General features: G+C 34.1%; 2 protein-coding genes across 19 annotated transcripts in view; both read right to left on the bottom strand.

The window, feature by feature from the left end:
• GTG1 (GPCR-type G protein 1) overlaps positions 1-15,575 on the bottom strand; it is a 48,751-nt gene extending 33,176 nt beyond the window's left edge. For 15 of the 18 annotated variants that reach the window (XR_015821559.1, XR_015821562.1, XR_015821561.1 and 12 more), the window contains exons 1-4: positions 15,114-15,575; positions 12,559-12,659; positions 2,082-2,189; positions 716-836 (exon numbers count right to left, since the gene is read on the bottom strand). Coding sequence is in view for 4 of the 18 variants with exons in the window: in XM_088222660.1 (XP_088078786.1) it covers positions 716-836; positions 2,082-2,189; positions 12,559-12,659; positions 15,114-15,328 (545 nt within the window). In the remaining 14 variants the exon portion in view is untranslated. The remainder of the gene's footprint in view (positions 1-715; positions 837-2,081; positions 2,190-12,558; positions 12,660-15,113) is intronic. The other 3 variants (XR_015821551.1, XR_015821552.1, XR_015821553.1) reach the window with 1 other exon arrangement.
• A 2,329-nt stretch (positions 15,576-17,904) lies between these two features.
• On the bottom strand, positions 17,905-22,960 carry LOC110816064 (growth-regulating factor 4-like). The gene is made up of 4 exons (XM_022044089.2): positions 22,564-22,960; positions 21,229-21,583; positions 18,246-18,652; positions 17,905-18,172 (listed from the first exon to the last, which is right to left on the bottom strand). Exons 1-4 carry the CDS (start codon positions 22,781-22,783, stop codon positions 18,165-18,167), a joined length of 990 nt encoding a protein of 329 aa, XP_021899781.2. The 5' UTR covers positions 22,784-22,960; the 3' UTR covers positions 17,905-18,164.
• Between the last annotated feature and the right edge of the window lie 3,622 nt (positions 22,961-26,582).

Raw genomic sequence — 26,582 nt, forward strand, 5'->3', positions numbered from 1 at the left:
TCCTACAATTAGCATATAATATTCTGATTTTTGGGGGTACGCTTGCGACCAGAATTTGTAACTAAGTGTTTTTTGCAGTTCTTCTTTGTGAAGCCTCTAGGAGGATATTTTATTCTTTGCCATTGTATTTATCTCTTCTAATTCCTAATAATACTTCTTTTTCTATCACCAAAAACAAAAATTATAGATAACATAATCAAAATGAGAATTGAAATTGTATAATTTTTTTGAAATAAAAAATATAAATGACAATTAACTATAAGCACCAAGGGGGTGCAAACGCATGTAAAAAACTATTTACAAATCAAGAGAATTAGAATTTTATCATGAGAAGCAAATGAATCCAATTGTGAGGTACTGATTCCTATTAGCAGATACAGATCAGAATAATGCAATTTAAACAAGTCAAAAGCTTGGAAGGCAGCACATTTAATAAACCAGCTTAGCAGAGCATCATTTCACAGTAACTCAGTCCACCATTCATGGTTTTACTTATGAATACATGCCATCATTTCATAATTGCATTTATCAAAGAAGATTTGAAAGGAAAAGAAAAAGGCATTAATAAATCTGTAATGGAAGAACACAAATAAAACATATGACCAAGAAGAAACCTTTATTTATTGGAGTGCAAGGGACTGTAGAAAACTACAGAGAAAAAGTTTGATTGAGAACCACTGTCAAGAAAGTAATGAAGAAAATATTACTCAATTACCTTATGAACAGTGCTAGATAACTGTATGGAAGATTTACAGCTCCAAAACCAGATAGGACAGCCATGACAGTCACACCAATGACGCCAATTCTGCTGACCAACTGAGGCATGGTAAAGAAACCTGAAAAAGAAAATAGCATTTAGAAGTCAAACAACCCCCCTTCCCCCAACAAGGAGAGAGAGAGAAATGTCAGAGAAATATTATGAAGAACTCATCCGAAGTTACAATGGAAAAAGAAGAAAACAAGGAACATTGGCTGCGTGAATAATACTATTTCTTCTTTTCTACTAAGGTATCTGGTGCAAACATGAACATACTGCAATGAAGATTCAAAAGCAACAGTCAGATAAAGCAATAAGGCATTCTGAATTCAGATTATTCTTAAGAATGGAGCCTGGGAGCTACTAAAAAGTCCTATAGTTTTGATGTCAATCTAAAATCTATATTAGATTTTAATAAAAAATTCTATTCTTCCAATGTAAACTTGGACACGAAATACACGTAATAAATTACTTTCTTCTAGCATAACTTCATAATTACTTTTAAAAATGCAAAATCGAAAATGAGGGAGAACAGTTAAACCAATGGCTATCTTCTTTAGAAGCTTGGATACCCTATCAAGCTCATAATTCTTCTGGTTGATTTGGCTACCATCCATATAATGTCAAAAAAGAAGAGAGTGACACTCCATAGATGTCTAAAAGACTGAGGACCCAAAAGAGAATACCATTCAAGATTTTAGATATTTTTTCTCAAACATAACTATAACCAAACATAAAAACTATTGACAATGATCTCTTTCCACTCTAGTAAAAACATTGACAACAAATGTTTTCCATTTTCTCAAATTTTTAGTTGTCGACAATTATATTCAAGGGGGCAACTTTCTTCCAAATAGACCTCCACCCAAGCTTTGAGTCTGCACCAACGAGCTATTTGTCATGAACGTTTGTACTGATTTTGGCCTTGACAATTTACTTGCATAAACAAATCCCTCTCATTAGTTTGAAATCCTATACCCCTTAGCTGATATACCTTTAATTCACCACTATCCATATTATATACCTTTCCATTTGCCAGCTTCTATGGTTTCATGGTTACCTTGTTTTCTTTCAAATCAAATGATCCAACCATTTTTCATTCTTCACTAATGACTTATTTGCATGAGCATGATCATTAGTGCAATTTCAGCCATGAAAATTAAGCATGATAATGCGAATGAATTTGGAAAGGAAAGACAATCTAAAGGGAAAAATGAGTGAGGAGAAGGTAATAATAGCATCAATCTAAAAAAGGCATTAAACTGGGGAAAGAAAAAAGAGAGAAAAATTGCAGCCACATTCTAAACAAAATGTAAAATATAACCTTTGTCGGGTGAAGGCATAGGGAAGTGAATGCCCATACGCCAAAAAGCATACAGGAAAGCCAACAAGAATAAGATCGCTCCAACAGCAGCCCGTTCCTTCCTTACTCCTGAGATAAATGTTCAAGTTAAATTGAGAAGGAACCAAGATGAATATTCCCATTAAAACACCAAGAGCAAAAACTACTGTATTATTAAATTTTGATCATACACAACTTCTTTTATAAGAAAAGATCTAATCAAGAAGACACTAAAATGGTGTTGCACAAATAACTTATTCATAAATATGACATCATTAGCAATCAATAATTCTCTGAACGTCTTCCTCCCTGCTTTTCTTTTTCATTTCAGATGAAAAACATCATAACCTCTCTTTATTTCAAAAAATAAAAATAAAAAATAAAAAAGATTATAGCATCGGGGTTTATCATTCATATATAGAAAGGTACAAATTACACAAGAAAATGTCAACAAGGTCCTGTAAGTCCTCATTAAAAGATTCAACAAAATACTCAAGGTTTGGAACCATAAATCTAAGATCCTATCAAAAGATGTGATGTCCTTAAAATCCCTATTGGTCATTCCCTCCAAAATCACCCATATGCAAAGGGATTAGAGAAACTATATTCATTCTTTGGTTATCACCAGGAATACCTTGCCAAGCCCAAAACTCATTCACCTACAAGCACATGATCACCCAACTTAGACCTAAAAAATCAATGGTTGTTGACTTTCTTTGTGAGAACAAAAGATACACTCCCATTTGTTTCTCCATGCAAGGTTGCTCGGGAGCCTTGGAGTAAATTATTAATTCTCTTTGGCATTATGTCAGCCACTCCTCCAATAGTCAAAAAACTTTTAGGATGTACCTTAAGGGTGATGGAGTGAGAAAGGAAGCATAACCTTCATGTGGAGGGGCTATCTTTGCTGGTTTATGAACAATATGGCTTGCAGCAAACCGAAAAAAATCTTATGACTGAAGTACACCTTTCCATGAGACATGGGACAGGGAGACTTTCCTGTATCATTATGGGTTAAGGCGCATAGAAGACTCTCGGCCCTACAAATTTCTAAACTCCATTGGGATTGGGAGATTATTATTTTGGTCCTTAATTTACTAGATCCATTATGTATCTTATCTATTAATAATTTTTTGCCTCACTATCCTCTGTAACTTTTGGAGGATATGTTTCCTCCTTTCTTTCTTATCTTAAAAAATCTTCTTCTTTATCAAATTCTGCATCATTCTGCATAAGCAGCGGCTATTGACCAATACCCAGCCTCTCTTTCTAAGATTACCGGTCCTGACAATTCTGCCCCTAGCGACCTCCCAAGAAAAAAGGGGCAATGCTAGGGGGAGCATTTAACTTCCAAATAGCCTTCCATGTGAAATAGTTGTACTGAAGCAGAAGCGAAGAAGAGAAGCATTTGTAGAAAATATTTCACTATGAAAGATCTGATCCACTAGGAGTTAATTTTGAAATGGCACATCATCATATGAGGATGAGACATTGCACTTCAGAAGGTGGTAAAGGAATCTACCAAATTCCTCTACTTCCAAATCACTAAGATTCTTGCTTATTTCCACATCCCTTACAACCTGTCTCAGAAACAAAATGGAAACCCCCTGCCCAAAACACAATGACAACCCCTTTATTTTGGGTGAAAGAGCAACAGTGGGAAAGATGTGTTTAAAAGCACCCTTTTCGTACCAACTTTCATGCCAAAACCAGACTCTCTTCCCCAAGAAAGGCCTTCCATCTAGCATTGACATTCTTCCATATCTATGCCGCCGAAACCTCTAGGAGTCTGGACTCTCCACCACAAGTGCTCAGTTCCAAATTTAGTCCTAATAAAACTCCACCAAAATCTGCCTTCAGATTGCACGAATCTACAAATTCATTTTCACAACAATGGTTGATTGAAGAGAGCCAAAAATCTTATCCCAAGACCACCCCTGTCCAAAGAAAACCCAACTTTTTCCCAAGCAACAAGCTAAAATATTCTCTGATCATTAGATTCACCTAAAAAGAAGTGGCAATAGATATCCTGAATTTTTTTTGGCACAAGAGAGATAATAAACGAGCAAAGAAGAGATTGTGCTTTTAAGGACTGCAAGTCTGCCTTCTTTCAATAAGTAGTCTACCTTCCAGCCTGAGAAGTGTCTTTCAAATCTAGCCACCACAAGATCCCACAAAGAATATTGTAAGTCTTCCTCCACAAATCTCATTTCAAAATCCTCAATTTTGATTAAGAATATTGAAAATATTTCCACTCCAACCTTGTTTATTTATTTCAAGAGTCATCCTCTCCTTGATGGAGAAAGATTATGGGAAGCATATGGTTTTTGACCAATACATTCATGTATATTCCTTTTTGCCTATGGGTGGCAATTCCCTTGGTGGTTTCGAAAGAAGTTCTTTCTTTTAAAGAAAATACTGTAAAATCAATGCTAACTTATGAGTTCAAATGTGACCAAATTTTCAGGGCACCATGTAATTGTTATATGATATAGCAACTTGTAAAATCAATAACACTAACACAAATATTCAAAGGGAAAAGTTCAAGAATGATGGAATTCAAAGGCAACCTGAACTTTTATATATTCTGGAGGAACTTATAGACCTAGAAAAAAATGTAATGGCTACCAAAATATTTAGACAGAGAACAGAGTTGCTGCATTTGCAGTTAGCAGGATGGTCAATATTAGAGATGCAGCATTTGAGGGGAGAGAAGAGCAGATTGTCAATATCAAAGATAGGTGGTTCCATTATTTTGGTTCTATAGTTTTGGGACATAACTTATATAGGATGGATAACTTGGGGTTATTGTAAATATACTTATTGACATGTAAATTTTTTGTAAATAGGCGGCACCTCCTTAGTACCTTTTACTTAATAATTCTCACACTTTTTATTTCAAAAAAAAAGGAGACCTAAAACAGAACGTCATGGCCTTCTAGCCTCCAAACACCATAGAAGATGATGATGATGATTTGGGATTCGTATATACTTGGAAAGACATATAAGACGCAACCACCAGCAATGAGTTTACCTCCTCTTCTCAAGTTATCCACAGTTAAGATTCTTCATCATGCAGCTTCCAGGACAAAAAAAAAAGAAATCTTGGAAGATGCCTCACTTTTCCATATTTGTTTCCAACCTGAAAGCTTCAACATTGTCGTTTCTGCAAATAGTTTTAAAAGTACTTTGGCTGGAACCCCATGTTCAGCAAGGTGTCGTTAGGCCAATCATCCTTGATGGAGTCAACTCGCCTCTTGGAAAGAGAAGCCATTAAATCCACAAACTCCTCAATCTCCAAATTTTCGAGGTTTCTAAAGAACTCAATTTTCAAAACAACCTGACAATCCAGGCATAAATCCATAAGATCATGCATTGATATATTTTATCTCCTTTATTATACTGATCCTTATTTCGTTAGGAGTTGAAAGTGAGGACAAATATAAAGTTAACAGTGTTTACAGGACAATAGTACTTAAAGGAGAAAAAAAGACTACTACCCAAAATTGAAGAATTCTTGTCTTCATATTTGTGATAATGATTCTGCAGGCCAAACTGTTCTAAAAATGCTATTTGAATAATCTTTTTTGGAAACGAATTCTTCATTCTGCCAATATTATTGAAAGAAGAGGGAAGGATGTGGAGAAGGGTTATTCGGCCAGGTGGCAGGATTTTGTGCTGTCGAGTATGGGGAGATTGGATAGAAGAGGGCACGGATTAGACATATGGAAGAACATTAAGATGGGTTGGCCATGTTTTAAGGAGTGTTTGGATTGGAAAGTGGGCAAAGGAAACGCCACTAGATTTTGGCATGATCAATGGTTGGAGGGGGGATGTCTCAAATCTTGTTGCCCAAGAATTTATGCTATTGCACAATTCAAAGATATGCTGGTGGAGGAGGCCTATGTGAGGGAGAATGGCAGATGTACTTGGTCTGTAAATGTATCCAGAAATTTGAATGACTGGGAAGTCGAGGATTACGAAGAGCTGATGTGCAAGATACAGATTTTCAGATTAAAAGTGATCCAGATCAAGTGCCGTAGAGGTGGAGCAAGAATGAAGAGTTCTCTGTGAACTCTTACTGTAGCAAACTGATGGGAATTGCACTGGATACTACCCCCAAATTTCTTACTAACCTGATTTGGAAAACAAAAGCGCCACCTAGGATGGCCTTCTTCGCTTGGGAGGCATGTCGAGAGAGCATTCTGACTTTGGATAAACTTAAGGCTAGCGGATTACCTCTGGTGAATGGATGTTTCATGTGCTTGGGGAAGGAGGAAAACTGCCGTCATCTTCTTCCAGGTGTCCTGCCGCATATGAGCTATGGTGCATGATTTACGGGTTACTAGGCATTTGCTGAGTTGCTGCGGGTTCAATTGTGGATGAGGTTCGGGCTTGTGGTGGTGTTGGTTTGAAAACAGATATAGCAAAAATTATTCCTCTGTCCATTTTTTGGGTTATTTGGAAAGAAAAAAAAAATTGAGAGCTTTTGAGGGGGTTGTGAATGATAAAAGTAAATTAAGAGAAATATGATTTAATTATTTTGGGTCACTTAGGTCATGACATTATAAAGGCTGAGGATTTTGGGGATGTCAGTGATACACTAACAAGCTTGTAAACCTTTTGAAAATGGGTAGTACCCCCATTGGTACCCTATTAATATACATTTATACTTTTTATTTTCAAAATATTATTTTTTCCTCATGATGATCTCAAGGTTTTCAGATTCAATTCTTTAGAAGATATGTTCAAGCTTTCACCTTCTTGCTCCTTTTTTATTTCAAAACTCAAGGTCGAGTTCATGTATTATGGCATATTTTTGTAACTGTGATAATTATGTATTGTTAAGGATATTAAGCTTAACCTTGAGCACAAGGTCGTTATTCAAGGGGAGGGCATCATCGCAAAACCTCTACATGTGTGCAGTAGGAGAATGGTAAAAAAGGGAATAAATGTATAGGGGTAAAACAGGAAAAACACACGAGGGTACAAATGTCTTTTCACCCTTAGAAGAATCTGGAAGGTGCCTGTTCGAGGTATGGTTTCAGTGGATCTGTTCGCTGACTATTGCAACCAACATCGGCTGTTGTAACCAGAAGTTGTTGCATCTGTTGCAACCGATGCAACCATCTCATCTGTAATGGGTTGGAACGTCTAACAGTCTGGCGCGTCCGACCCCTGATCTCGCCTATTAAAAAGCTTTGCTTCAATGAAGAAATCATCCAAGTATTGTAAACCAATTCAGTGTATCTGTCGATCCTTTTCTCTCTCTCTCTCTCTCTGTATGTGTTTCTCTATGCTCTCTCTCTCTCTCTCTCTCTCTCTCTCTCTCTCTCTCTCTCTCTCTAAATCCAGATTGTACCTACCTGGTCGAGTTGGAATCATGAACAAGGATTCTGACAAAAAACTAACTGACCCAAAGGAAGGCTCCATTCAAAGAAAAAAAGCACGATTAACCGTTGAATGAAGCTTGCAATGGTAATCTTTTGTGTTCCTAGAGGAAAGACTCAAGACCTCAAGCATGGATTTGGAAAATTTTACTCAATATCCAATTGACAAAAATGACCGTGCTGGATATAAGAATGATAATGCAAGAAAGAAACAAACAAGAATCTTCAGTCTGAGTAGTACCTTGAGGTAGTCCATTTTTCACATAATCTTATGTTGACATGAATATTTTGTTTTCTAAATATTTGTGATATTTTTCCTATATAGTTCTTATTATTAATTTCTCCTATAATGTTGTAATTATTTAGTATCCCTACTATAAGGGTAATTTTCCTATTAGTACTTGGGAATTTTGTATATATATGAGTTGTCTGTTATACCAAGCATATTGAGGAAATAAAATAAATATTTTTTCCCAAAATTTTTATATGGTAATAGAGCAAAATAAGAGTATTGTAGGGTTTTTAAATTTTAGGGTTTCTTTCAAACCCTAAAATATTTTCAACACCCACCCAAACGGAGTCCCAACCTCACCGGCGACCTGCCGAACACATATTTATAGGCGGTTTTGCCGCCATACAAGACAAAACCAGCAGCCGACTATGATTATTTTATAATAATAAGAAATGCATTAATCTAACGCTCCTCCTTAATGCATTTTTTTATTACTCCAAGCCAAGCATATTTCTTAATATCTCGAACTTTGTTCTTGGTAATGCTTTGGTGAAGATATTTGCGAGCTCTTTCTCTGTTTTGCAATTTTTTGGCTCGATTTATCCTTTAGCAGTTATTTCTCGTAGGAAGTTATATTTCATCATAATGTGTTTTGTTCAGCTGTGCTACACAGGATTTTTTGTCATTGCGATTGCTAACTTGCTGTCACATAGAATTTCTGTAGCTTCCTTTTGTTGCTCGCCCATGTCCTCAAGTACTCTTCTGAGCCATATAGCGGTATTCCAGTGATCATCTTCGACATACTCGATCTATCTGCTCCGATCGCACCAGACTGTTCGCATTGTGTCCTCGCGCACGACTTCTGGTTTCTGCTGCTCCCCGCTTTGGTTCGCACAACGTGACCCGACCCTCTGGTCCCATCGCGCACACCCAACTCCTTTGGTTCAGTCTGCCCCTCTGGTCTCTTTGCACAAGGTGTCTAGTTCCATCGCGCACACCCGGCGTGTTTTTTGGTTCCGGTGCACACACCCAACACCTTTGGTTCCGTCACGCACACCTGGCACGTTTTCATGGCTCAGTCGCGCACACTCGACGCCTCTGGTTCACATTGCTCCTCCGGCTCCTTCGCACACGATGTCTTGTTCCATCGCACACACCTGAAGCAGTTTTGGTTCACACACGACTGCTGCTTCATCCCGGGTTTCTAGCAACGACACCTCTGTTTACTCATAATATTAATTTTTTTGAAAGAAAAGTGTGAAGTTGTATTGATGTAGGGTGCAAAGAGAGCGCCACCCATATATAAAATTTACATCTCAATTAAAATATCTACAATGTCACCAAGATCTTAAAAATAGTCGAGGTTACACCCAAGTAAGTTAGAACCAAAGTGGTGAAACCAGTTATCCATGATTTTGTTGAAATCGGACTCGACTCCATCAAAAGCCATTTTGTTTCTTTCCTTCCAAATGACCCAAAAAATGATGAGGGGAATGAGTCTAATGGATTTATTGTTGCTGCCAAGACCCTCCCAGGCCATTAATTCAGCACAAACGTTGCCAGCCATAATCCAAGAAGTTCCCAACAGTCCAAGAATCATACTGCAAAGTTTATGGGCGATTGGGCAACTCAAAAGAAGATGGTTGCAAGATTCCAAAGCATTTTTACACAGGAAACATCTGTTGGCAGTTGTGTGACCTCTTTTCATCAAGTTGTCCAAGATAAAGATCTTCTCCTTTGCTGCCTCTCATGCAAAGAAAGAAATTCTTGGGGTAGCGCCAGAATTCCAGATGATTTTGGAAGGAAAGGTTCTTGGACTATGCTGATGGTGACCATCTAAAAAACAGAACAGTGAGTTGACAGAAAAGAGACTGTTTTTCTAGGTATTTCAAAATAATTTGTCATCTCTGTTAGTGAGATTGATACTGGCCAAGGTAGAAAGTATAGATTCGTATTGTTCAAGCTACCAATCATTAAGATTCCTTGTCACTGGGACATTCCATGAAATGCTGTCATCAAAACCAGCAACTTCCCTTACAGTAATAGTTTTATTCGTAGCAATGGCATAGATAAGAGGGAATCTGTCCATGAGTTTTTCAGTAGCACACCATGTGTCTTCCCAAAAGCGAATTTTTATCCCGTTACCAATGGACTATTTAGAGCAACCCAACACTACACCATACATGTTTATAATATTCCTCCAGAGACTCAAATCATAATTTCTGTTCTTAATGTATGAAAGATCAAGGGGATTGTCATTATACCACTTGCAATTGACAACCGTCTTCCAAAGGTTGTCACTGTTGTTCCAATATCTCCAGATCCATTTATCAAGCAAAGCCTTATTAAGTTTGTTTAAGGATCTCGGCCCCAACCCATCCATCCTCAAAGGTTTCTTGACATCCGACCATTTAACAAGGTGATATTTTTTCCTATTATCAGTATCGTCTCATAGGAAGTTGTTTTGGATGGCTTCCAATTTTTTGGCTATTTTGGAAGGAATTTTTTCCTGTTTACTCAGAATATTAGTAGTTGTTTCATCTCGAATCAATTGAAAGATACAAAACTAGATTAGTAACTAAGGGATTTACTGAGACCTATGGAGTTGACTATCAGAAAATCTTTTCACCTGTAGCAAAAATAAATACAATTAAAATATTATTATTCTGTGCTGCTAATCTTGATTGAGACTTGCACTAGTTTTATGTGAAAAATATCTTCCTACATGGGAACTTAGAGGAAGAGGTATACATGAATATTTTACCTGAATTTGAAGATGAAGGAACACAGGGAAAGGTTTGCAAATTAAAGAACGTATTATATGAATTAAAGCAGTCTCCAAGAGCATGATTTGAAAGGTTTAGAGGAATTATGATTTCCTTCGGATATCAGCAAAACAATGTTGATCATACCCTATTCATCAAGTATTGTGAGGGTAACATCATTCTTCTCATTATTTATGTTGATGATATTGTGCTGATTGAAGATGGTACAGGAGAGATTACTCGACTAAAAAAACTTCTTATTCGAAAATTTGAATCAAAGATTTAGAAAAATTGCAGTACTTTTTGTGAATTGAGATTGTCAGGTCTAATAAATGAATTTTTATTTTTCAAAAAAAGTATATTCTACATTTACTAGAAGAGACTGGAATGATGGGTTACAAGCCAACAGAATCTCCTATTGAAAGTAATCACAAACTTCAAGATGTTAGTGGTACATCAGTTGACATGGGAATATATCAGAGATTAGTTAGAAAACTTATTTATATCTTACATACCATACCAGATATAGCATATACAGTTAGTCTTGTGAGTCAATACACGCATGACTCTCGTGAGACTCATTTACATGCCGTCTTTCAAACGTTATGATATCTGAAATCTACACCAGGAAAATGTTTACTTTTCTCCAAAAATGGTCATTTAAGATAGAAGCATTCACAGAGATTGATTGAGCTGGATCTCCATATGATAAGAAGTCAACTTCCGATTATTGTACACTCGTTGGAGACAACTTGGTTACATGAAAAAACAAAAAGCAGAGTGTACTTACCTGTTCTAGTGCTGAAGCAGAATATATAACAATGGTTCAAGAGGTATGTGAATTATTATGGTTGAAAAAACTAATGAAGAAATTAATATTATTTAAAGAATGAAACTTATCATTATTTTGTGACAAGAAAGCAGCCATTAGTATTGCTCAAAATCCAGTTCAACATGATCGGACGAAACACATCAAAATTGACCGTCATTTCATAAAAGAGAAAGTGGTTAATGGTTTTTTATATTTATATCATGTGTTTTCTAACAATCAGGTTGCAAATATTTTCGCTAAAGAGTTTTACAACAAAACTCTTCAAAACTTGATATGCAAGTTGGGTATGTGTGATCTCTTTGAACTAACTTGAGGGGGAGTGTTGAGATGAATATTTTGTTTACTAAATATTTGTGATATTTTTCCGATATACTTCTTACCATTAATTTCTCCTATAACGTTATAATTATTTAGTATCCCTACTATAAAAGTAATTTCCCTATTAGTACTTGTAAATTTTGTATATATATGAGTTGTCTATTATATCAAACATATTGAGGAAATAAAGTAAATATTTATCCCAAGAATTTCTACATCTTAAATCTTGTATTATTTTAAATTATCTAATTTTTTCCAGTTATCCAAATTGATTAAAATTTTCATAAAACTCATAGTTTAAAATAAGACCACATAAAGGATAAGTTATAAATAGTAGAATATGATTAGGCTCAATACTCATCGAACTCATCCTTTAAAAGAAATTATTATGTAAAAAAAAAAAATTTAATGAAAAAAAAGTCATGTAGCCTATGCCAAACTCATAAGCTACTGAGCTTTAACTTATCCTAGATAGTTCAATCATAGTTATCAATGCATGAAATCGTGCGACATTCTCATTCAAGCACATTGTCAAGCATTTTTGTCCGCATAGAATCCTATGGGGAGGCCAATTGTTGGAGTGATGAAGGATTCCTTTTGGTCTATAGCCAGTGATTAGTGACCGAGGGATTATTTAGTTAGGTGGGTGGCTTGTTGTCAATCAAGAAAGAACCAAGGCCCCAAGTCTAGGGAATCTAGTGCCTTAAACACTCATTAACACAAGAGATGCCACGATTTGGAGTACCGCGAAATAAATCTTTACTAAGTTACCATTTCATCTAACTACAACCACATACATGAAAGAAATTAAAGCCAACTTCCAGATAGAAATAAATCCTAAACATCGCTATTGGTGAACATAAACAAAAGAAAGTTATTAACAAAAAAATAGAAAGAAATTGCTAGAAGAAAATAAGCATACCATTGTTGCAAAGCGTCAAATAGCAATGATAATAGGGCAACATGAAAACAAGGAGTAATATCAGACAGAACAAATCGACCTTCCAATTTATCATTCTTGCCCTACAATCACAAGAAAACAAAATCATATATTAATTACGAAGTTAAAATGATTTAGTTATAACTATCTGATAGGCTTTTGATAAATTTTGGGAAGAAAGACCTATAACTACATTATTAAGTATGCTACATCTTGCAAAGATAGTTACTCCAAAGTAACTCCAAGTAATTCAACACAAACTCACCACTGACACTCAAATGGTCAAACAAAAATGGCAGTTGCAACTTAAATCACTTCATCACCTTGTCTACAAAATGATTATAGCAAAGAACCCAACAAAATGGCAATTTTTTTACAAATATAAAATTTCAACAATTAAAATAAAAATGTCCATGTTCAAATGCATATCAAAAGCCCAAACTATAAGTTTTTGAATGAAAAAATAATTACTTTTAACAATGCACTAGAAAATTTGTATCCAGCAAACCAAAGTAGCTACCTTTTTGTTTCATTTTTTGTAGACTGAAAAAAAAAATTCTGTTTCAAAAAGGAAGAATGAAGAATGATACAAGGAAAGGAGAACTTCTTGAAGTCCCCATGAGCCTTACCCCAAAGAGAAGCCGAAAAAGAGAACCTATCTCAAAATAAACATATGTGGGTGGGGGAAGCACCACTTGCATCTCTTTTCCCATTATCTTTTTAAATTATCCACTAGACACAATTCTCCAATACAATCATGCTTGTCCTATCATGACAACCATATTTCTTGAAACCTTTACCTTTTTAGAAATCTTAATAACTAAGAAGCTCTTGATTTAGTATCCTTGACCTCTTTATCTAAACCTTCTCGTCCTTTGTCTAATCCTAATTAGAATTTGATCCATCAATTCTTCAAAGGCCTATATTCATAAATCTCTTTGATCACCATAGTATAGCCATATTTTATAATAATCTTATTCCTCAATCCTCTTTTGAAAATGAAAAATGAAAATTCCCTCTAAATTGAGAGTTTTTAGGTGTGCAAGGATCCTGAATAGAATTACTACCAATTACTTGCTTTAAGTTCGCAAACCCCACATTCCTCTTTCTGTTGATGTGTGCTTCCTGTGCTTCTGTAGTTCTAAATATAACAGTCACTTTTTTCTGCACTGTGAGGCAGCTGGGTACGTTTAGACTAGGAGGCTTGGCTGGATCTATGCTCCCAATCTCAGAGATTTTGATTTCTACTTGTTTGAGTCATTTTGGGAGAAAGAACACTCTACATGTTGGAGATGGGCTATCTTTTCTGGTCCTTAAATGCTTTGATGGAAAAGGAACACTTTGGTCCTTAATCAACGTTCTTATCATGTGAACAATATTTTATACAGGATTGTATAGTTAGTGACTCTTTCAGCTAAGCACGTGGTTCTGTAGGGGGTTCCTCGCTCTACACTTATGAAGAATAGATTGCTACGTTATGCATCTTCTGGTTGATACAAAATGCTAGATTTTTAAAGTAGCACTACTTTCCTCCAATTCTTTTAACATTAACTTAACTGTTTTTTGCTTCTTTACGAGCTAAGTCTGTTTTTGAGATGTTCCTTTTTGGAGGTTGTGAAGATGTCTCATCCTAGTCACTTCTGCTTTCTTCATTTCTCTCTTCATTAATAATATTTCTTTTTTCACTTTAAATAAGAAGGATTGAATTGTGATTACTAACACCTTTTTTGTTTGTTTTCTTTGTTATTAATTGTTTTGTGGAGGATAGCTTACCCTCTAAGTTGTATTTGCCATTTCTTCATCTAATATTTACAAACAATTATTATCTTCAAGTTTCTCATATTCTGTCAGCAATAAAAAATGAACAAAATAGGAGTATTCAGATTATCTGTTGTCATCTTTTTCCTTTTGCTTCGTAACTTTCTTTGAGGACAAGCAAAATAGAACCGAATATATTTGAATAGTGAGAATAAATATTCTGAAATAACCATTGGTTTCTTGAAAAAGCTCAGTGATTGCATAAAAACAATCAAGGGCTATATATCCAATCTCCAAGCTCCCCTAGATCTCATTAACCAAACTGGAAGAATTTACTTTGGATATTCATATTTGTGCCAAAACCATCACATATTCTAAAACTCATATAAACCATTTGCATTTTCTCAGAAACTCAACAATATAACCGTAAAGTTGGAAGTTGAAGTATATTTTGGATACAGCCTAAGGACAAGAACAACTAGACTAACCTCAGAAAACAAATTGAAAAAGAAAAATAAATCGAACTTTCTTCGGGCAGCCAAAGAAAGTAAACGGCCATAAACAAACATTTATCAACATGACTCCACGGGCAGAAGATTTAAGTTTAACATTTGTTCCAACGCCAAACCGGTAAACAACATGCTCACTTTCCTCCATTCTCTCACATTTTCTCAGATATCAACCAATTACTAACCGTACACATGCAAATATACACACATAAAGCCTCAAGAAATGTAGTGCAGAGAGCGATTTGAGTGTAGATGAGGAGGGAGGCTTACTCTCTAGATAGAACAGGGATGATCTCGAAGAGAACAAGCTGGAGGAGATTGCAAGAGAAGGCGAAGACAACACTGAAAATGATCTGAACCAATACTCGCTTCTCTTCGTACTCCTTGTACAGCCTTCTGTTCAAGAACCAAAGCCCCGTCCATCCTAACAGACACAGTGATCCAAGCACCACAAATCCTTCGTAGATCGCCCATGCCCACCCCATCCCTCTCTTCTAATCTTTCTTCTCAAATATCCTGTTCAGTCAGACAAAGCAAATTCGCGGATTATGCAACTTTTGAGTTTTTGATTGGGCAAATTACAGATTTAAGATTACTCGGGAAACTTTTCAGGATCAAAATCACTCATCTGTTTCTATTAGTTTTCAGCTCTCAACTACAAATCCACAAAGACCAACGCCAAGTCCCAACACCTCTCTCTCGCTCTCGCGGGATCAAAACCCAAATACTAAAGATAAATAAACTTATTTTATTCTATTAACCTCCGGGGTTATTATGCCGTTTATACTAAAAATTTAAAAATAAAAAATAATTTATATTATGTTAAATTTTAAAAAAATTATTATGTTCTATTAAAATTAAAATTAATTAATTATCTTTTATTGAAAATAATATTTAATTTTTATCTTTCAATTTATTAAAAATAATGAAAATAATATTTTTTGTCATTAAAATGTTCAAAATGAATTTCTTCCCATCTAATTTTTTTAAAAAAAAAATATTTGCTATAATTTAGTTAGATTTGGCTCGATCTAAAATTTTATTTAATTTGTCTACTTTTATATCTATTTTAAATCTTATATTTAAATTCTAATTATTTTAAATGAACATATATTTTATGAACAAAAATTTAAATAGGCATGCAAATTGTATAATCTACACGTAGAATGTGTGATGTTACATAATTAATATTTAATTTACAATATTATAAGATATTATCGATCTGAAATAGATCTGAGTCAGCTTAACTTTTTAATTTATAATTTCATGTACTAATGACATAATATATGAGAATACATTTGAATCGAACATGCTGATTTAGTTTAATTTTTAATATCAAAATAAATAACGAGCAACCTTATATAATATTATTTAATTTTTATAAAAAGATAAATTAAACTAATCAATGATTTTTAACTCGATGATTGTTACTATTTTTCTCTATATTATTAATAGAATAATCAATTTAGACTCTTTCTAATGTGTAAATTTATTGTATATTTATTGAATTGAAGAAAAGATATCAAATATAAAAATAAAACTATGAATAATAAGAGTGTTTAATAAATCATATATACATTATCATAAAAATATTATATATTTTATTTACATTGATTTATTTTTTTATTTATTCAAAAAATTTAAGTAAGAGTAAGCTAATGATGTTAAAATAATTGATATGCATATTAATTATTATATATAAGTATTATTAATATATAAATCTTAAAATTTTAACACTAAATTTGTGTAAAGTTACACGTGCGACAAAGAGTGAAGGAAGAAAGAGGGGCCGTGGGCCGTATACCCTCTGGCTCATATTTATCCGTGGCGGCATTTATAATAATAATAAATAAATAAATAAAAAGAAAACGAAAATAGAAAAAATAATATTTATATGTAAAATGTTTTAATTAAATAATACACAATAGATGCATTAAATATTTAATAACTTATTAATTACATTTTAAATTTCCATATATATGAAAATTTAACAAAAAATTAAGAAATAAATTTATAAATATTTTTAGATAGGAACAAATTTAACAATAATAACACGTGTATTATGATAATATAATCATTTTTATTGTAAGGTTAATGGCTTGAATATGAATTTTGTTTCCTAAGATTAGAAATTTAATGTGGTAGATATTTCAAACAGAGTTTGAGCCTAAAAATTCATTACATATTATTGTCCCCCTTAATTCATATTAATATTGTACATACCATGTAGTTATGAGCATTTATTAATTGCATTCTTCATTAGATAATGTACTAGCATTAAATGGCAACAACAAAAATCTAAGAAAAGGAAAGAAATAAAGCGTCCTTGAATGTCTTCTATTGGATTTCAATATATACATATATATATATATGAGAGAGAGAGAGAGAGAGAGAGAGAGAGAGAGGAGAGAATTTCCATATATATAGAAATATGTATGTTATATGCTGCATATATACATATTTGTATATTTGTCATTCCATTAGAATGTTACTTATTATCTTTTTCTTTATATGCATTATTTTCTACATAAAACTTAAATATTGTATCAAATCGGAATTCATAATTGCTATGAGGTTTTCTTCTCTCTGTGAGTTTTCCATCTCCCTATAGGAGCTATCCATCCTTGTTTCTCCTTGTATAATCCATTATGTGTATGGATGTATGTTATTTCAAGTCATACATACATTATAATGCTGTAGTCACAACTCTTCAAAAGTAATGGAAACAACAAAACTAATTATGGGAAATTATACATGCTAACATGATGATTAAATCTAGTAACAGTGCAAATGGGCGAGTTTTTAACAATTAGGTAGTATTTACATATGAATACTAACACAACCAATAATACTACATACTTTTTTTTTACGAGAACACATGAAATACACAATTCGGACAATAACTCGTAATCTCGTAAAGAATGGTAAAAATACCAACCATTCAATCGAGAAACAATAACAAAAATGGATTAAGATTGATGGAATCATATGAAAAGCCAGAATATTTAAGTACTAAAATGTATTTTATAACACTCATTTACTATGGAGAAGCAATCATCAATGCCACAAGAAAAAATTCTTGCTCTTCCATTCAATATAACCACAATGTACCGGATCCCTCGATACTTACTAGAGTACATTTTATTTCATACCTAAGTCGGACTAACAAATCTGGTGCTACACATACAGGGAAGCAGAAAATAACAGATTCATGCAGTGAAAATAAAAGACAACAAACTCTTCAACCCCAACACCAAAATGCCACAATTCATCTTTCTTCGGATGTTCAGCTCTGACATTATTCGCCTAAGCACTATGCTCTCAATTATCTGCAACAAAATTTCAATTTATTCAGATAAAAATGGAGAGTTTAGAGGGGTACCATCTTATTTCGGAACTCACCATGTGGAGATTGAGAACTTGTAGCAGAGAAATCAGATGAAGCCATTGGAATAGATATTGAAAGCTGGGTTGTGGAAAAGGAAGTCTGATTGGATCTTTCATCTTCAAGACCAGACCAAGAATCCCGGGTTTTAGGCCACTCATCAAAGAAAGGTCTAAGAGACTGACCTTCCTGTTTCACAGGCTCTCCTGAGGCAAATTCACTGTTGAAAAATGAATGCTGAGGATAATCATTCTGCAAAATGGTGGTATCACCCGATTTAGAGGTAGGGAATGAGGAAACTCTGGATTGCATCAGTGGCCACGAGTTATCCAGTGGAGAGTCCATCTGAAGACCACGGTTGCTTCCTGAAGCTTCTGAGAAGAAACTATGCTCACCAACATCCGGTTTAAGTCCTTGAAGATACCTGTGCATTTGGAGGAAGAGAGAAAAACATTATCCCTTCAGTTGAACTTATGAAAAGGCAAAAGGAAATGATTCCAAACCACAAAAGATAAAAAGGAACTGGTTCTCCATAAACAAAGAGAATGGGAAGAGAACAAATGGTGCCATATGAGGTAGTTGCCACTGACTGCTACCCTGTTATGTAATCTGCAAGGTACTTGGTGATCAGAAACAAATCACCAGAAGAAATTCTTCGTCGAAAAAATCACCATATTTCTATACACTTCTAATAATAATCATTAAATATTGACATTAACATGTTTTCTGCATTTACTGAAAGAAAATCCAGCTTGTGTCTTCTTAATGGAACACTTGGTAATAATTTTTTGAGAAGAACTCCCTATGATATTTCAGAACATAGTCTCCAACTTCAGAAGCATTTAGATAGGGATAATGATCGGTGTTAATCCGTACAATTAATTCATTGATCAAGTATATTTTTTTCGAGGTTCAGCTGCTTAAGAAGATTTCATATATATAATTTGCATCTCACTCAACAAAAGAAACAGCAATTAGGAACATGACTTAGTTGTTTCCTTCTCTCCTTTTATGGAAAAATTCTTACCAAGTCAAAAGCTAGACAGGCAATCTCTTTCAAATATATAGAAAGAGCTGATAACAAATAAAGACACTCAGCGGCTGTAGTCCAAAAATTGTCAGAGAGTGAAATCAAGAAAGGAAGACAGTAGATGCCAGAAACTCTAAAAATGCATGAAATTCTCATTTCTTCCAAGATATCATCATACAGACAGGGACACTAATGGGAAAAAGTGCTTTGAAAAGACTACTTGCAGCCTACCATTCCTCTTTCTTTTTGGCACTCTTCACTTTAAAATACGGAAGAAGTCGCTCCTTGACATCCAACTTAAAACAAAATTTTCTACATTCCAAGTCAAAGAGAAATCTTCCAAGCATATAGCATAAAGTAAAAAAGAAAATACATGTCTAATGTCAAGAAAGTAAAATATACAAAGTTTTCCGTCTCACAATCATAAGCAGGAATAGTAACATAAGAAAGTGAAAACAAAAAGCTTGCGCGACTGCAGACAACCAGGTATTGGTAGCTGACCAGTTTGGTAAAATGACAACTAAAATTTTAATAACAGAACATGAAAGACATAAAACATGGCAAGATCAAAGTGTTCCACTGTGCGCAACTATCTTTAATACATAGATTGTCTCCCACGTTTCAATCCTTTCGTTGGAAGTTTAAGGCAATTAATCTTTTTAACGTAGTTTTTCTGTCACAGAAAAGGACACCTAACCTTATCTTTTCCTTTTGACAGAAACTAATATGGTCTATATAATGCTAATAATTCCGAATGTTTGTCAGATTTCTGCGACAGATTTAACAGAAAGAAACAGAAAGGCAAAACAGACTGAGAAAAAGAAGACTGAAGGAAAAGAGAACACACTGTCAAAATAATGGATTTAGACAGCTATCTCATGGACATTAGGGCCCAGAACCCTGAGCCCTGCAGAAAATTAAAAAAGTCATGCAACTTGTCCACTAACTGATGGGAGGAGCCTCCCATATGATTCCTACCGTACATTTTCCATCAATGGGCCCAGAAAAAGAAACTAGATGGGATCTACCAGAAAATTTATGGACTAAATCATTGTATAACTCATTTCCTAAAATAAACAGTTAGAGAGTTGCAAAGAAATTAAAAGCAAAATCACCTAACATGAAAATGAACAATCAGCTGATTCAGCTCTGACCATTAAAACAAAGAGATTTTTTTTCAATCTATAAGAGCAGCCTATAGTTCGCACAACAGAAGTGGGAAAAAAAAAAGATCCCCACCTGTACAACTATATTCACTATTCATAACAAACAAAATTCAAGTAGAGTTGTAAAAACTACAACCGCCATTTCTTCATTAAAATAATGGATAGAAAATTTCACACAACTAGCAGATCCGATATTTTCCATATTTCAACCAATTGAAGAAGATTCATTTCCATCTAAAAGCATCTTCAGAAATTTTTTTCATGATTGCCAGACTCTGACATATTAACAAATTTCATTCCGAAGAAAACATTAACAGAGACAAGAAAAACAGAATAAGATTGTCAGACAAGAACCAGATTGTGTCACAGCATTTAAAGAATAAAAAAACCCCATGCAAAAACAACAGGGCCCAGAAACAAGAGCCTAACAGAAATTAGAGAAGTTTCTACAAGATTTCCATGATCTAGAGGAGCACATAATCTTGCTTCAGTAACTCGCTTCAATTGCCATGGGGCCAACAAACATTAGATCTTGCAACAAGTACAACAGCAAAAATAGCAAAATTTCATGTCCAATATCATATGCTGAACAATCCATCAAAAAAAGAAAAAAGAAACAAACAAAACTTAACAAGATGTGGATAATTCAAACGAAAATGTAATACCTCAAAAGAATTCATTGATATTTTCTCTTTGGAGATACAAAATAGAAATAACTACTATTTCAAGGATCGAAGTTTTTATTCATCCATGCAAGTGCAAAGCAACCAAACGGAACAGAAAGTAATTGTAAAACTTTAATACCTATAATCTTTGCTTGGAATTCCAAAGGGAATGGATTCCACGTTATAAGGGGACTGGTTATTGACAGAACCAGTGACTTGAGTATTGCCAAAGGCATGCAATGGAAGGTTCTGGAAGGTTCCAGTCCCACCGCTGCTTGCCGTGACAGTCAATGATGACACAGTGGAAGATGACTGTGTCATAGTTTGTGATTCCACAGGCTTTCTTGAACGGTTGCGGCCACGGTGCATGTGGCGCTCACAATACTTTGAGTCAGGATATGCATCTTTGGAGCACCGCCATTTCTTACCATCAGTCCTCCTGCATCGTCCAGGCTCTGGATCCACCTTTTTCCCGTAGAAGGAACAATAACCCACTGCAACATTATACTCAATATTATATCAAGAACCATAAGATAATTCATAGAAACATAGAGGAAATTATTCTACTGTTCAAAGAACTATATCATCATCAACAAAGATTATGATCATTGATTAATGCTATCAAATTATTATGGATAAATTATACTAAAAGTTACATCACACTTCATCATAAAGTCATTAACAATATCACATGGGTTTCTAAAAAAGCAGTAAAGAAGAGGATCAGCATCCACCAGCAGAAAACATCTTTATTTTGATATTAGATGACCACCAAACCAAAGGAGGAAGAATACTGACAGGGAGTCCTCGCAGCATTCAAAATGATCCCCATTGAAGCCAAAGTTCCTTATAAAATAATTGAACGGGAAAAATCTTTTGTAATTAATCCAAAAAGAAGGGGTTCACAAAAAGCCAAAAACAAAGGGTCCTATCTTCTGCTCTTGGAATGTAATTTTAAGGATCAAGCAAAGTAAAATCACAGGAGAAAAGAGGGTATGCCTCCAGGAAATCGAACAGTAAAAAAGCCATGAAAAATACTAAATCTACAGAAGAAAAAGTAAATATTGAAAAGACAAAAACCACACCAATAGTGAAACCCACAAGCTAATAACTGTTTGCTGCATATGAAAAATCTCTGTACAATCTGCTCTTATAACCAAATAGATTACAGTAACAGTAAGATTTTAGAAAAATGGAAAAGCGAAATGCGCTGCAAGAAAACCACGATTTCCTATTTGTCCAGAACAAAAGAAAATGAAAAGGGAAAGGTGAATAAGATTCCTCAACTCAAAATCAAACATACCCAGGTTATAAAAGGTAAAAACATATGAACAAAACCAGTAAATCTGAAGGGAAAAAAAAGAGAAGAGATGGAGACAGATTGCTCACAGTACCCTACCTACATACTATATATGATGTATAGAGAGATAAAGAGAAGGGTTTAAGAAGATGAAGAGAGAGAGAGAGAGCTTACTGGTGGGGTGGTGAAAGAACCTATGAGAAATAGACTCAAAGCTCTTCTGGATGGGGAGTACAAGATCAGGTGGCACAGGTAAACCTGCCATCATATACTTAAAGATCAGGGCTTGGTGTTCCAGTTCTTGCCACTGAGACACTGTAAACGGTGACCTCATTGCCATCATCCCTGTCCCGCCTCCACCACTACCACCACCATTTCCGCCGCCGCTATTCATCTCCGGCGAGCACCAGTAAGAGTATTAGACCCCTTTTGGTGTTTGAGAAATAGTACCCACCAGCAGCTGCTACTGTTTGCTACAAGTACTGTTTACAGTGTTTTGGTTTGTAGTCTACAGACAGAAGGTTAAACATGACTTTTTGAGACAGGGAAGACGATGGGACATAGATCAGCCTGTGTCTCAATCTCAAACATATTTGCTGTCTGTGTGTATGTATGTATGTATATAGGAGTATGTCACAGTCTCTATCTCATCTGTGTGTTAAGAAAAGGGGAGCAGGGTCTGCGAGGAGGAATCCTCAAAGGCCAAGTTTGGTCTCATTTTATTGGAGATGGTTTTCCCCTTTCTCTCTTCTTTTTCTTTTTCTTTTCATTTTTTTCCTATTAATTTCTTATCTTTTAATAATTAAATATTTTAAAAAATTATTATTAAAATATTATTTTCACTTAAAAAATTAATAAATTATCAAAACTTAACATTTTATCATATAACCTCAATAATTTATTAAAAATATATAATATATTAAATAAAATTTTAAATTTTATTACCAATTCTATCAATACATTAATTATTTAAATTATTTTTTACATCAAATTAAATATTATAAAATAATCATCATGTATTAATAATATATTTATAAAATAATAAATTTTTTATTAATTTCACGATATTTAATTCAATAATTACTTTTTTTTTATTAATTAAACATTACTCATATCCAAACTTTAGGCTTAAATTTAAAATCTAAGATGTGTGTGTTCTCGTTAATAAGTTATTTATTGATAAAATTATGTTATTATTGATGCATAGTAAGTAATTAATAAATTATATATTTAAAAAAAAAATAAGTGACCTTTTTTTCCCTGTAAATTAGGAAAAAAAAAATAATGGTGGTTTTGTCAAGTTGAAGACTTGAAATGATGTGTGTGGTTTTCTTCAACCAGTCAAATGGAGGCAAGTGTAAATATGTTTTTATTGTAAGATAAATATATTTCTTTTTTTAGTAATAATTTAATTTTCTATTTAATTGGCAGAATGTAGGCTTTAATGAGTTTGGACCCACCAAGCTTTAAGTGGTTGGCAAGACTAAAGCAAATAATTATCCTTTTTTAAAAAGAAAATGATTGAAAATATCCAAATAAATGTACAAGAAAATGAGTCAATAATGGCTTCATTTAGGATGTGTTTTGCATAAATAAAATTTCTGAAAATTATTAATTAATTTGTATATTTAGTGCTCCTTTAAATATCATCAATCATATTTAGCTTTAAATTAAATTTAAAATAAAATAAAAACTAATTTTTTTTAAATTTTAAAATTAATAAAAAGTTTAAAATAAAATAGTAAATTTTATTAGTCTTTAATAATTTAATAACCTCTCATCTTTTTTGTAATACCCGAGTACTGAATTTGGTCTGCAATTAATTTTAAAGTTTAAAAATAAAGTGTGAAAATATAATTTTTAAATTTATAAATTTTTATTTAATATAAAATTATTAAAAAAAATAAATTGAGAGTGAAATTAAAAATAATTTTTAAAAAAATAGATAAAAATTTGAAATCTTAAGATGTTTTCGAAAGAAAAATCAGAAACTGATAATCAAAATGCAATTAAAAAAATTATGTTATGTTTGACCACTCAGTCAGCAGTCCTAACAAATCGGAGCGCACCGCGTGACTCGATGCCACGCGGGAGGCCACGCTAGCAATTCATGAGCCCCCAATCGGACGGTCTGGATGCGTTCCCGCGCGCGTGAACGATCCGGATCCATTCCCTCCTCAGGCGCGATCGGACGGTCGTGATTAAACGAGATGAACAGTTCAGATTCATTCCTTATTTAATGCGATCATACGATCAATATCAAATTACAATGAACGGTTCAGATTCATTTTCTCTTTAAACGCGATCGGATGGTCGAGATCAAATGCGATGAACAGCCCAAATTTAAGGAAGACGGGTATAAATATCTCGCATCACACCGAACCCAAACCCTAATTGCCAGCCTTCTGTCGGAGAAGAAGAACCAGTAGCTAGAGAAGGGAGTCGATTGTCGCCTGTCGTCGTGCCGGAGCCACCTTCGACCGTCAAAAAAGGTAAAAATTCTTCTATTCTCTCGGAATTTGATTTCGAACACCCATGGCAAAATTGACGCAAAAGGAACAACGAATGAGCTTGAAGTCGTCTCTGATGAGCCCCTTCTTATTTTTCATTTCGTGTCATTTTTTTACCACTATGTTCATCATTCTGTTTTCTACATGTTGACCGAAGAAAAATGTCTAGCTGCATAGGTGAGCTGGCAGAGCCGCCGCACCGAAAAATTCCGTCGCTGGTAGGTTTTTTTGTTTTTCGACTTTTTCGGCCAACCAAAGCCCCTTAACCTATTTTATCGCAGGGATGAGTATAAAACCGGCCGAACATGACCAAGCCGAGGTAAAGCACCGCCACGAGCGATGGTGCCTTCGCTGGAGCACGGCTGTGCCACTGTGCTAGAATTTTGAAATTGGTCAGAAAAAGTTTTTAACATCGATTATGGGTTTTTTTTTAGTATTTTTAGGTACGTGAAACGTGTTTTAATATCCGCATAAAAATTCAGGAAACTTGGGGACCGCTAGTAGACGCAATAAAAAGTTCAGTATTTTAGACACCGATTCGGATAAGAATCTCTCACCTTATTCCATATCATGGAATTTAAGCTTAATAATTAGTAATAAGGTATTTTGTATAATTTAGAAAACTTTGAGAATAATTACAGATTACCAATAGAGCCAGAAACCGGTTAGTCATTTATTTGTTGTTCTGTTTAACTGATGGTTGAATTTACAGCTTTAAATATATGATGATATTCTGGAATGGTTAATTGATTCAATTGTACTTCATTGATATATATATATGTATATATATTACTTGTCTTGTGTAATTTATGGTTGATTGTGAAATTGATAATTAATATACAAACAGAAAATTGATTGGTCATGTGAATTAATGAATGGTAGCCTTACTGGATATCCTAGGAGATGGTAGATGAACCGGGTACATAGGGAACTTTACCATGAACATTGCCTCATATCAGACAAAGTATCGAGAATTGGTATTTTTTACACTCATACTGGACAGGGTATGAGGATGACTCGATTTACCCTCATATTGGACGGAGTATTGAGGGATGATATTTTTGGCGCTCATACCAAACAAAGTGTGAGGACGACCGGTTAGTAGACAATGTTAAATATTGGTTCACGCATAGTGGGACATCCCTATGAGCCCATAGGGATATTAGTAAGCAAATAAAAATATAAAGTTATTGTTATAAAAATGAAAAGTTATTGTTCTTACTCACTTGAATATGAGATTTGAATGTTATTTGGGTTATTGTATCTATAGGTCGATTTTAGAAATCTCGCAACGATAAATATATGCAATAAATGGTTTTCTTTATGATAAATGAATTTATTTAAATCAAGAATTCTATTTGTTGTTTTTATGATTTTTACTAATTTTCAGTTTCTATATCAGTGAGCAGTGTGATATTCTTACAGAGTTAGTGTAGCTTACCATTTTATTAATTATTTCAGATCAAGAGGATCAAGACTCAAATCTCGATCAACAAAAGGGTTGTGAATAGTTCACTACCCGGACTCCCTTCAAAAGGTAGTGAATGTCTGTAACAGCCCCGGAAATTTAAAATGAAATGTGTATTAAAAATCTCAAATGCGGAAGCGAAGTCAAAAATTCGATTAACATCCCTTACACTAAAACCAAAAACGTGCTCACAAAATATAAAAGATCAAACTACC

This window comes from Carica papaya, chromosome 6, assembly GCF_054855325.1.
Source record: "Carica papaya isolate Zhongbai chromosome 6, ASM5485532v1, whole genome shotgun sequence".
Classification (NCBI taxonomy): domain Eukaryota; kingdom Viridiplantae; phylum Streptophyta; class Magnoliopsida; order Brassicales; family Caricaceae; genus Carica; species Carica papaya.